This window comes from Paralichthys olivaceus, chromosome 2, assembly GCF_024713975.1.
Source record: "Paralichthys olivaceus isolate ysfri-2021 chromosome 2, ASM2471397v2, whole genome shotgun sequence".
Lineage (NCBI taxonomy): Eukaryota > Metazoa > Chordata > Actinopteri > Pleuronectiformes > Paralichthyidae > Paralichthys > Paralichthys olivaceus.
The window spans coordinates 1110001-1123427 of NC_091094.1; the positions used below are offsets into that span (position 1 = coordinate 1110001).

The 13427-nt window shown below is 45.1% G+C and overlaps 1 protein-coding gene across 2 annotated transcripts in view; it reads left to right on the top strand.

Moving 5' to 3' along the window:
• The window catches only part of LOC109647697 (semaphorin-3D), a 46064-nt gene that overhangs the window by 25789 nt on the left and 6848 nt on the right, over nt 1-13427 (top strand). For both annotated transcript variants that reach the window (XM_069515596.1, XM_069515601.1), the window contains exons 3-12: nt 7670-7824; nt 7912-7974; nt 8082-8201; nt 8901-8991; nt 10084-10212; nt 10367-10509; nt 10991-11105; nt 11395-11464; nt 12373-12517; nt 12741-12963. In XM_069515596.1, coding sequence (XP_069371697.1) covers nt 7670-7824; nt 7912-7974; nt 8082-8201; nt 8901-8991; nt 10084-10212; nt 10367-10509; nt 10991-11105; nt 11395-11464; nt 12373-12517; nt 12741-12963 — 1254 coding nt within the window. The remainder of the gene's footprint in view (nt 1-7669; nt 7825-7911; nt 7975-8081; nt 8202-8900; nt 8992-10083; nt 10213-10366; nt 10510-10990; nt 11106-11394; nt 11465-12372; nt 12518-12740; nt 12964-13427) is intronic.

Genomic DNA, 13427 nt, shown 5'->3' on the forward strand with positions numbered 1-13427 from the left:
ATGAGTCCAAATTCATTATGTGTTTATTTATATACAAACTTTGACGCACATCAGAAAATATCAGAAACCTTCTGTCGTCAGCTTTCGCACAGAATCAGTTGCTGCGTTTTTTTTTGGCAGAAGCAGAACCTGAATTTAAAAAACGACAAGTATTCCTCTATGAAGCATCTTTTATTTTGAAAGAGTTGGCTGCATGTGTGAACATCTGAGAATTGATGTGCGGAGGACAGCTGCACGGAGCCGAAGCTGGATTTTAGCCTCCGACCTCACTTTCACTTGCATCTCTGACGTGAGCCAGATCTGAACTTCAGCACGGAGATGAAACAGGAAGAGTCCAGAGGTTTTCAGAGCAGATCGATATCAGCCTGATTTCTTCGGTGCAGACGTGGCTCCGCGATTCCTTTAGTGGACGAGCTCCATCATCCATCACTTCACACGTTGTATCACGTAACAACGTGAACACAAATCATGAAATCAACGGGTCACTTGCAGGACAAAGGTCCGGTGTGGACCATTCATCCCGCGTAACATAATCTTCATCAGGACTGAGCTGTCACCTGAAACTCAATGGAATTGTCGAGTCTTCATTACCTGATAAAACTCTAAATATCGACATTAGAAGATAACATTTTCTGTTCTAAGAACCTGAACGAGAGAAAACTAACGGATCCGACCCGAACCCGACAGGCGCCCGATGTTTCCTCTGATTACAGGCATGTGCAGCCAATATGACCGACCCGCTAATCATTTCAACGTTTTTCTTCTTCTTTGTCGTCCACTATGTTGCTCGGCCACGTTCGACAGCAGTAGTAGTAGTTTTCACTTGCTTGTAATTTGCTACTTCACCACCTGATGGCACTAAATCCTTCACACTGAACCTTTAAGTAAGTAAAGATGGACGACAGAGTTGATTGAGCGGGACGTCCCGGCTTCAAACAAAGAAAAGAAGAGGAAGAATAAACTTGACGTCCTCCTGCAGGATTTAGGAGTTTGTGAGGAGTCGCAGCTTGTTGGTCGTAACCAGCTGTTGCTGCTGGAGGTGATTTGTGGTTCTAGTTTTAGGGAGAGGTTTTTATTCTGGACCCAGAGCCATTGTTTTATTAGAATGTACGTGTGTTCATCTCTAAAAGATAAGCTGCTCTTTAGATCTGTGTTTTACACTCAGGGCCACGTCATCCACACCCACATGAAGGAAACCTGTCGTTATGTGTTTCTGCAGCAGCTTCATGTTCAGAGACTTTCACTGAAAACTTTGCAAAAAGAAAACAGAAGTCTCAGGTGACAAAGTGCTGACACACACGTAGAAGACACAGACGAAGACGTGAAGACAGGGAGCTGACGACGGCGTCAGGTGATGTAAACGCCATCACATGATCACTTCCCGTCTCAGTCTGCCTGGAGCTCACGTGTGAAAACGGTTCTTCAGTCTCTGTGGAGGATCTCAGGAGATCATCCAGAGTTCGGTGCAGGTCTGGAAACAGCTCGTGTTGAGAATCCTGGATCAATGACTGAGGACGTAGGATCATAAAAGAGGAGTTAAAGGTCAAAGGTCACAGTTTGTGTGGTGTGAAATATAATGTATTTTAACTGAAGGTGGAAGCAAACAACCACAGGAAAGTAGTTCTGGTTCAGTTCTGTATAAAACAAAGTGCATTCAAATAAAGGAAAGTATTTACACAGTTTATCACTTTAGAATAACAAACTTCAGCTCATGAGTCGAGCTGGCAGCTTCAATAAAGGATAAATAAATGTGAAGTGAACTGAGCGGCGGGATAATAGCCTGTTGAGTTATTTTAGCGATCCGTCTGCAGCAGTTAAGATTTTTTTTAAGCCTCCTCCAGATCCTGAACTCTGATATATGAGATGCCTGCAGGTCTCTGTGTCACAGTTCAAAGAAAAACCCTTTAACTTTGATTTAGGGGCTCAAACCGCGAGGAGAGGCCCCGACGTGACGAGCTGGAATCAGAAGAGGTGACGTGGAGGGTCCGAGACGTTTAGAGATTACTGAAGATCACGACTAAAAAGTTAAAACCGACAAAAGTCCAGAGCTCTCAGATTCTCATGATGGAGCAGACAAACTGAAGCGAGGCCAAGATTCAGTATAAACACGGTTACAACTGTGTGTGTGTGTGTGTGTGTGTGTGTGTAGTGTGTGTATAGTGTGTGTGTGTGTATAGTGTGTGTGTGTGTATAGTGTGTGTAAGGTTGTTGCTGTCTGAGCTGGAGACAGTGGAAGGAGAAATGGAGGCAGACTCTGACATTTTAAGAGAAGTCATCTTTCCCTGTCCGTCACGTTAATCCCTCTCCTCATCCATCTCCCTCTCTCTCTCTCTCTCTCTCTCTCTCTCTCTCTCTCTCTCTCTCTCTTAACTAGAAAACAAATCATTGGCTTCATTTTAAAATCGGCTGCAGAAACGGTACATGGACCATCTGCTCCGTCTGTGCCACCGTCTACACTTTACACGTTTAGCCTTTAGCATCAAGCTGGATTCCAGTGCACGGCCCGATTCTGTTACGTTCACGCTCGGCGTCCCCGCCTCCGTTCCAGCTGCCAGCCACTGGATCCGTTATGAAAAACCAACACCATCACCAGCATCCAGACCAGGAAGTGTTTAGACTGAGGGTGAAACTCGAGCCGAGCAGCAAAGTGAACCATCGCCTCAATCAGTCAAACTTTATTTACAACGGCAACATGAGAACGTGTGTGAGCAGCAGCTGGACCCTCACACTGAACAAATACCTGATTTACTTACAATCTGTTTCAAGAGTTAAACACTGAATTACACACTGAGACACAAATCAGGTAGAAACTCTGATAATTAAAGTCAAAATGTTGCTTTTGGAGGGAAAATGAGATTCTATATAATATATGTATATATCCTCTATCGTCAGTGTGGCTCGATTGTTTAAAAAAAAAAAAAGTCCACAGTGAAACTCCTCTTTGATCACAGGTGGTTTGAGGCGGGTAAATGTTGATGTGGACGTAGATGTGGTTTTCGGCCGGATGTGTCGCGGCAGCTCTGTCAAATAAAGTGAGAGAAGAAGAAGAGAAGACGGGAGACGCTGCTACCTGAAGTCTCCAGAACAACAAACAGAGGAGTCGAGTTTCAGAGCGCAGCAGGAATTATGTGTCACTCTATACGCCGCTCGTATCAACAGGGGAACAGCTCGGAGCCGGCGGCCTTAAGGGGACGCTCACTGACGGAACACAGACTGAGTTCTGTACGACGCGTGTCCTGTTCAACTTTAACTTTATTACAGCCGAGGAACATCAAACATATCCTGACACACAAAATAAATATTCTCTAAAATAACGACTGTGTCAAATAACCTGAAATCATTAAAATACATTAATGATTACAAAGTAAATCACAGGGTACAAATAAATCACATATTAGGAAAGAGCAGTTATCATGAGTATGATGAGTACTATATGTATATATATATATATATATATATATATATATATATATATATATATATATATATATATATATATATATATTACTGTGAATACATCCTGGGTACTTGGAGGGACTGCCACTGGTTGATGGAGGCAAACAACCGCAGACAAAATTCAGACGAACCTGTGAGAAGAGGAAATGATCTGACTTTTCACCAGAGACCAGAACCTCAGCTCACAGAGAACCAACAGTTGGAGGAGTTTCCTCCCCACATGAATAAAAGCTGGAGACACGAATGAAAACAACCTGGTTTAAATGACCTTGAACGTCGTCCTGGTTTCCTCTGACGGTCTGAATGTGTGAAGTCACAGAGGACGACCACGAAAACCACTTTTCTTCTCTGAATGTGCTTTTTACGATATAAAGATTCTGTTTAACCCGAACGTGTTTCACCGTGATTCCTCCTGGGGTGGGATAATGTGAGACGATTGCTTTTAGCGTCAACTTGCACATGTGTGAGCCAGATAAGAAAAACTATATAGGAATCATTCTTATCCACTGGGAGTTATGTGCAACCTTCCCGTGCGAGCTCACCACCTCCCAACAGGGTTTGGTTTCTATCACTCGATTCCAACACACGAGCTGTCAGATGCTACGTTTCCCCTCTGCGCCTCTGTAAGTGTTAGCATGTGCTAACTGACGCCGCAGACTCGAAGGGAACGTTGTCACAGAAAGAACAAATAGTTTGTTCCATGTGTTTCCTCTTTAGTTTGTGGAACTTTTTAACTAAATGCACTTTGTGTTCTAACGTGCCACTTCAGGTAATGATGCTGCACATCTGGCCTGAACAAAGTGGATCAGCCTAATGTGGCTCAAACATCCCAAAGCAAACATGTGTTCTAACCTGGATGTGGACCTGAATTATGTAAATGGTGAATATGTGGCGCTGCTGTGGTTAACTCGTGGCCCAGTTAGGAGGAGTGGACCAAGTACTTGTAAGAGATAAACTGGGGACAACAAAAAAAGAGACAAAAAGTAATGAACAGGGACGGTTCAAGACATGATGTCCCACTGTGGTTCTGATTCAGTGCAATGTATATAAATAATATAATATATACTTGAAAATTAGCTGTGTCGTCATCAACTGACAAATCAAAGTATAAAGTCTTTGAACAATATGTTTTCAAATCGGAGGGATGATGAATAAAATGTTCTCCTGATGAAGCTTAAATTACAGAAACAGAAAAGCTTTAAGAAAAAAAAATGAACGTCAACATCTCGTCCAATCAACTGTGTCGACTCACCTGAACACAACTGAACAACTGACAGCTGCTTTTTCTCGTCCTTTCTTTTCCCGTAAAAATGAGAACAAGTGAGTTTGAGTTCCTCCTGTGAAAACACACACAAACACACACACACACACACACACACACACTCACACGCACGCAAAACATTTTAATGAAGCAGATCCAGGTTTAATCACCTCCCTGATTGCAGGAGATCAGGGTTAATCACAGGGAACAATCAATCACACACACACACACGTGTGCTGTACAGGTGTTGGGCAGTTACCCAGAGTTCTCTCACTGCCGACGCTCGGCCTGAAATCTTTAACAAATGTTTGCAATTATCTGAAGCGTGCTCTCTCTCTCTCTCTCTCACACACACACACACACATACTTGGTTTCACGACGGTGATGATGAGACTCGGGGTTTTGAGGGTTTGACAGCTGTGATTCTTCCTGCTTCATTCAAACGAATAGAGATTAGAAACAAATGGAAAGACGATAAGAATCAGTCCGTGATCATAAAGTAAAGATTTACTGAAGTCAGGCTGACGAAGATACAAAGAAACTAGAACTTATATAAGACGTTACATTGACTCACATTCATTGAACTAAAACCTGAACAGCCCGTACTTTAACTTTAACCTTAAAACATGTCTTCACCTTGAACTTGAAGGATTCACGTTATGTCCCCAGAAACAAAACGTAATGTAAACAGATCTAGGTCCCCACAACATGAGTAGTTCCTGGACACCACACACACACACACACACACACACACACACACATGTGAATCAAGACGTGTCGAGGTCACGACCTTCTACAATTGACCAATCAGAGTTAATCACCGTCAGCTTTGACCTTGATTGACAGGATCATCATGACGAGGCAGAAAACTCAGAGAACGTAGTCTGTAATGCATCCTGTCGTTATCTCTGAATTCCTCACTCCTCACAGCCCGAGTGTTTTTTAAAGTTTGTTCAGGAGGAACATTCATCTGGAATATGTGGGAGGCTGTTGGAGTTATCAGGAGAACTTAGAGAAAACTCCAGGGCCAAATTAAAAAAAGACGGATCTGAACATGTGATGCAAAGCGTTTTGGTTTCCCCTCGTCGTCGTCATCGCCATATTTTCCAGCGCGTTCCTCCTCAGGCAGAGCACTTTGAGATATCTCCTGCTTTCAGCACCTGCTCCGTCTCCCGTCGCTGGCTCTCGTGATTGATGGGATGTAAAGGAGTCGTTGAGGCAGAGCCAAGAGCCGCGGGTGATAAAATCAAACGCTTCCAGCTTTTATCGTCTCCAGCTCTCAGACGCTCAGACCCTGCAGACACATCCGAGCTGAACGTCACTCTTATCTGAAAAAATGTATCCTGGGACTTTAGCTTTTCTAAATAGACAATATTCTTTGTAATGTTTCAACACTTAGGTTCAGAAGCTGCATTACAGCCATCAGTGTCCCATGATCCTTTGTGTGTCAGGCAGTTGTTCAATGAGCTGCAGCAAACCTGTCCTCTCTCTCTCTATATATATATACAGTGTATTTATATATATATATATATATCATACATGTATATTGTTGTGGTCTCTGCCATTCTCTGTCTATAAAGAAAAGTTTAAAAGATCATTCTTGAAACTTATATAATATAATAAAATGAGATTTATCTGAAGAAGCTCAGGAGGTTTCTCCTTTTTACAAATGAGCTTTTCATTGTGAAGCTGCAGAATCACTTTCATCCATCACGTCATCATTTGTTATTTTTCCAACGTGAGTGTGTGAAACTCCTTAAGTGTGATTAGTAAGTTTCCGTTGTGTGGTCGCGTCTCTTCACGTCTGTGTCGTCCTCGGCCTGTGAGCAGGAAACTCTGTCTGACTCTGGGTCTGTCCGGTGACTGATTTCTTTTTAAACGGTGGTGAAGTGCAGTAAATGTGGCGTGATGCATTCAAAGGCACGACCTGTCGTCCCTTCATCCAACGAGGCCTCGGCCACAGTGTGAGGTCCGTGTCCTCCGCTCAGCGTCCTGACGACAGTCTGGAGCGGCTTCGTGGTTCATTTCCCTCGTTCATCAGGTGATTATTCGCAGCTCAGGAGGTCGTCGCAGCTGATTTACAGGGCCCGTTTCAAACTGAGTCTCAGGGTCGATTAGCTGCGTTGGATTGATTCACAGCTGCTGCGGTAATTTATCACAGGGGTAGAAGTTGTTAGAACATTTTACGTTATGGAAACTAACAGAAAGAGTCAATGTCTGAGGTCAGTAAACATCCCACAGAGCGAATTGGACCAAACTACCACTGCATTAGTAATAATAATAATAATAATAATAATAATAATTAATCAAAGCTGTGACTTCAGCTGAGAATGATGAGACTCATTAAACTGGTGACCATTGATCAGTGTGTGGAGCATTTTGTCCTGAAGCTCAAGAGAAGTTCAATTCCAACTCTGCTTGTGTCCTAATATATTGACTTTGTTAACGTGTAAGACAAAGACTCTGATGTTAATGTTTTGTTTCACTTCAGCAAAGCAACTCAAGAAATTGGAGCAAGAGAAGTTTTGACTAATTCATTAATGAATTCATTGTTTTAACTTAAAAAAAAGAAAAAAGATTCAACCAAAGAAAGACAGACGGCCAGAGGATTATTGTTATTATTATTGTTGTTGTTGTTGTTGTTGTTGTCGTCGTATATCGTGCATGTTTGAAATAAATCTCAGTCATCAACCCTCCTCTCTCGGCTCCAGGCCTGTTTGACACTTACAGAATGAACTGCTGCAGTTTCAGGGTTAATTTGTGTTGTTCGGGTCGTTTTCCGGCTGCTTTAACTCCGACTCCCCTGAGAGACACAGACTCACTCACCCAGTGTGTGTGTGTGTGTGTGTGTGTGTTTACACTTCACTACAAGTAAAAACTTTGTAGTAATAATAAAATCAGCAGTAAATGAAGAAAGTGAAACCCCCTCGTCTGTTTGCTCTTCTCTGTCAGAGTTGAGGAACAGCTCGGCCGTCTTCTGGACCGGTGGCGTCAGCGGCGGGTACGAGACGATGCTGCTGGACGAGGATCGGGGTTGGCTGCTGGTCGGAGGCAAAGACCACATCTACCTGCTGAGGCCCGACAGCCTGGATCTGCCCACGCGTTCGGTGAGATGTTGAAACACGATCGTATAGCTTCTCAGCACCTGAGGAAATAAATCTTGTAGCTGAAGCTGCACGTGTTGTTTCCCTCAGGTTCACTGGCCGGCTGCCGCAGAACATGTGGAGCACTGCAGGCTGGCGGGAAAAAGTCTGGAGGTAGATTATTTATATTTATTTAAATATTTCTGTCTCATATTGTGACTGAACTCTGCATTAAAGCACATATCTACAGTCTCACGTGATATTTTCTGTCGTATTTTCAGACGGACTGTGCCAACTTTGTTCGGCTGCTGCAGCCTTTCAACAAGACTCATGTCTACGCCTGTGGCACCGGTGCCTTCCACCCACAGTGCACATACCTGCACTTAGGACACAGCGCAGAGGTAGAAGAAATGAAGTCATGCTTCATACAGCCCTTTGGAAACAAAGCTGCAGAGTCTGGTTGAGACAGGATTAGAAGAATTTAGGTGTGACACGGCTGCGTTCCACAGAAACACCTTTGACGTCATTTGGAGTCAGAGTCTGTGCAGCAGTGATGGTGGAGTGGAGGCGTGGCATCGAGGGCCACCTGAGACACAGGCTCGACCAATCAGGAGTCAGTCTCAGCTGTCAATCACAACGTCTCCGCCTGTTTTTATATAATCAAACAACTGATTCAAACCAACCTGATGAGAAACACTTGAACAAACATCGAAACGACAGAAACATCTTCGACAAACGTTTATTTAACGTCCCATCTGCTAACACGGAGGAGGTTTATCACATCCTGTCGGGTCGTCCATCTTTATTTCCGTTCTGTGTTTTGTCTGGTTGTGTAGTTTATACTTTAGCCCTTTGGCACTATAGCTTCACAGGTTGAAATAAACTCAGTATAATTTAATGATTTCATATTTCCAGTTCAGCTCTATTCTTACATCAGTGAATTTAAACGAATCTGTGCCTGAAATGAGACGTCAATTAAAATAAGTGAGGACACAGAGTTAGTTTCCACTTTGACCTCATGTGGTTCTGTGTGTGGTCTCTCCCTCTCTCTCTCTCTCTCTCTCTCTCTCTCTCTCTCTCTCTCTCTCTCTCTCTCTCAGGGTCCGTTGTTCAAGTTGTCTAACACGGTCGAGTCAGGACGAGGGAAATGTCCCTTCAGTCCCAGAGAGCCGTTCACAGCCAGCCTGACTGGTGGGTCTGACCAGCAGCACGCACACACACACACACATAGACACACACACACACACACACACACACACACACACACACACAGAGACACACACACACACATCTTAAATCACTCTCTGTCGTTCTCTAACAGCTGAATTCCCGGTGACACTAATGTTCTGCAGCGTACAATCCCGCCGCTGTCTCATTCCTGGCTGAGGCGTGTGTGGTCCGCTCCGAGAGTTTCACGTGCTGACGTCAGCACTCCCCCCCCCCCCCCACCCCCCACCCCCGGTCGACATTATCGGGACAAAACACAATCAACCACTTTAACAAACTGCAAAGAAAGAAACTCCATCAAATCAGCTTCAAACTCAGTTTTTAAAATCGGATTCTTGTTCTCGTGTCGACAGCGGCAGAAAAAACGACTTTGACCTTTCACAGTGCATTTGTCGTAACAGAAGACTCTTAGAAGGATCCATCCATCCAGTTCTCTCTGCTGATCCGGGGTCAGGGCACAGAGGCAGCAGGCTGGAGGATCTGAGGTGTCCCTCCGTCCTGATGGGATTCATATTCCTTTTATTCATACAAGCGGCCAAATGCTGAATACTGACTTGTAGATGTGTTGAGGCCGGGACTCTTATCAAACATGTGACGTTTGGTGCTGAAGTTAAAACAACTTCCTGTTTCCAGACACGCCCTCTCACAAAAACTCACGAAGAGAACAACGTTTCATCATCAAGGTGTTTACGTTGCTGTGACATTTGAAGTCGATCTCTTTGTTAAAGTACGATTTGTGTGAATCGCCACTTTAGGGGGCGCTATCGAGTCCGCTGGGCACGCCCACGCACAAAAAACATTTGAAACTTCAAATTTCTCGTGCGTTGGAATTTTGTGCTTAAGTTGCCAAATATTCGATTCGTTGCTACGAAGGAGAGAAAATATTCCTTGATTTTCAATAGAGTGTGCAGGAAATGAAACTGAAACAGATTTGTGCATCCGTCGCTGAAGCAAATGAGCAGAGTCACTGGGAAACACAAGGGAGAAGTTTGTTGTTCAGTTTAATATGAACGTGCTCTTCTCACAATACGTCGTGTGGCGTTGTTCGTCCTGAAGATGGTGAACTGTACGCTGGGACCTCGGTCGACTTCATGGGAGCAAACGCTGCGATCTTCCGCACGACGGTCCGGGGCAGCAGTCAACACTACATCCGCACCGAAGCCTACGACCAGAACTGGCTGAACGGTGAGACGCACCAGTCTGAGCGTTTGTCTTAGGCTGCTTCTCTCCTCCATCTGAAAACAGATTCTCATTTCCGTCTTCCAGTTATTTTCTATTTTCCTCCTCCCTAACGCTCCTCTTCTTCCTTCGTCCCCCGTCTACGTCCTGTCACCCCCAGAGCCGGAGTTCATTGGCTCCTTCTCCATCCCGGACACCCACAGTCCCGACGACGACAAGGTCTACTTCTTCTTCAAGGAGAAGGCGGTGGAGGCCGGACAGTGGGACAAGCGGGTTTACAGTCGTGTGGCTCGAGTCTGCAAGGTAGAGACAAAGAGGCAGAAAGAAAATGTACAACACAACAATGTGTTCTGTTCTAACATCGCACAGAAGAATGGTTAAAGGACACGTGAGGTTTTCTCTCGTTTGTAATCAAGGTTTTTTTTTGTGAATATAAAAGTTCTGCAAAGTTCAAAAGCAAAACACTGAGGCTCCTGAAGCACCTCGTCCGATAACAGCTTTATTTGTTTAAACGTTGAACGCTTGTAACTACGGCAGCTGACGAGGTTCATTCTTGTCGTTCTTGTTGAGGAAATCTCCGAGGTGAGTTTAAATACGTGTTTAATAAAATACACCTGATGTTTCAGTGTCTTTCTTTAAAGCAGCCTCTCACAGCTTCAGCTGATGTGAAACAGCAGCTGCTGCAGAGAACTTTACAATCCACTGAGTCGTCGTCTTTTTGAGTTTCTTCGCTCGTTTGGTGAATGTTAATGAAGAGAATGTTTTCCTCTTCATCTCGATCCAGAACGATGTCGGAGGGAAGCGGAGTCTGATCAACCGCTGGACGACCTTCCTGAAAGCCAGACTCGTCTGTTCTGTTCCCAGACCGTCCGGCGTCGACACGCACTTCGATGAGCTGGGTAACGCTCCGTCCCTCCTGTTCCTTCCTTCTCTGCCCTCCACCTCTTGTTTCACCTCTGGAACAAACCATCGTCCCTCCTGTTGTCCTCTTTCTCCTCCTCTATCTTCTCCTCTCTAAACACAAGAGGACGCAGTGTGAGTCCGTCCCCTCCTTTCCTTCCCTCGTCTTTCCTCCCATGTATTTTATCACCTCAGCTTTTCGAAAGAAGCTGTGAACTCTCTCACAAACTGTCTCGTTCACTATGTTGAAGATCGATGCTCTGACTTTGTGTTGTGTTTTATTTCCAGAGGACATTTTTGTTCTGGAAACCAAAGACCCTCAAAATCCCACCATCTATGGCGTCTTCAGCACGTCCAGGTGAGAACACGTCGAGCAGCAGCTCCAGGAAACACAGACACGTTTGATGAAAACTCACTCAGCGTGTCAGCTGGTGCACAACCGATGGTCACGAACCCAAGAAATATACATGCTGACCATCATGCATTGTGTTTAGCGGATTGAGAGACAAATGGTCGACAGACGAGAGGAGGGCGAGAGAATCGTGTGAATCAATGTGACTGAGTGAGTGAGTGAGTGAGTGAGTGAGTGAGTGAATGAGTGAGTGAATGAGTGACTGGACAAACGCAGCGAAACACTTGAGGTTCTATAGACACTAAATCTTTCTGTTGATTCATGAGCTCAGTTTATTAGGAACAGACTGAAGTTTCAATCGTGGGACAACAACACAACAAAGTGAGTGAGTGAGTGAGTGAGTGAGTGAGTGAGTGAGTGAGTGAGTGACTGAGTGAATGAATGAATGAGTGAGTGAGTGAGTGAATGAGTGATTTCAGACACAACCATGGACCAAAGATTTTTTACTTCTGAGGAAACATTTTAACTTTTGTGAAACTTTCTGAAAACTCCAACAATGGAAGGGAATCTTTCTCCTCATTAACGTGCACGCCCACGGCCAGGTCGGCTCGTGCACGCCCAGCGGTGCAGATCAGACGTGTGTGTGTGTGTGTGTGCGTCTGCGTTGGGGTGAAAGGTGAAGAGGCCCAGCTGGTTTTGTTATTTTAACCCTGACGTATGAAAGCTCTCCCACTTCTTTTCTCCTCTTCCTGTCCTGTTCTCTCTCTCCACTCTTTCATCCCTTTCTTCCCTGTTCAATACAAAACATTCACTGACTCACTGAATCACTTCCTCCTTTTCTCCGTCATCCTCCTCTCTCTTCAAACTCTTTGTCGTTCACAACCTCCACCAACACTTTTTCTTTTCGTCCACAGTTCTATATTCCGCGGTTCGGCCGTGTGTGTCTTCTCCATGGCGTCGATCCGCGCGGCGTTCAATGGACCGTTTGCCCATAAAGAAGGTCCTGACTATCGCTGGGTGGAGTACAAGGGCCGCATCCCATATCCCAGACCTGGAACTGTGAGTTCACAGACATCTCAAGAATCAACTCTTCTTTTGTTTTGTCCTACTCACATATTTAAGTCACATTGTACAACCAGAATGTCTGTGGATAGAGCTCATACCTCCACTAGGGGCCACATCTCCGGATCCACCGTGCGTGCATGTGTGCGTGCGCGCCCTGACCCTAATTCCACACACACGGCCTCTCCCCTCTTTGCTCACCATGTCTCTTGTCCTCCAGTGTCCCAGTGAGACCTACGACGCTCTCCACAAATCCACCAAGGACTTCCCCGACGAGGTGGTGAGCTTTATGCGGCAGCACCAGCTGATGTGGGAGCCGGTCCCGCCTCTGGGCGGCAGACCCATCATGACCCGGGTCAACGCGCCCTACATGTTAAAGAGAGTGGTGGTGGACAGGGTGGATGCCGAGGACGGACCTTACGACGTCTTACACCTGGGGACAGGTGAGGAGCAGAGCTAGAGTTTGGGAGATGGAGTGAGAGCGAGGACGGACGTGTTCTTGTTGTAGATGCATCGTGAGCGTAAATTTTCATTTACTTGCTGTGTACTGTGTGTACTATGTGTGATAAGTGTACTACAGAGCAAAGACTGTATAGAACTTCAGAAGTAAATTAGGTGCGATTGTAATTGTTGATTTCTGAGGACGTACTGTGAGGCAGAGAAAGTGTGAAATAATAATAAGCTTAATTTCATTAAAACACTTAGGTTGTGTGTGTGTGTGCGTGTGTGTGTGCGTGATGAATGGTGCAGGTTATTTAACTGCTGCTGACAGGCCGAAGGGGGGGGGGGGGGGGGGGGGGGGGGGGTGCTCCTCTAAGTGGATTCCTCTCTAACGTCTCTCATCCCCTCATCAGCTGCACATTCTGATAAACTCTCCTCCTGCTCGTTCAAGTGTTCAAACATGAAT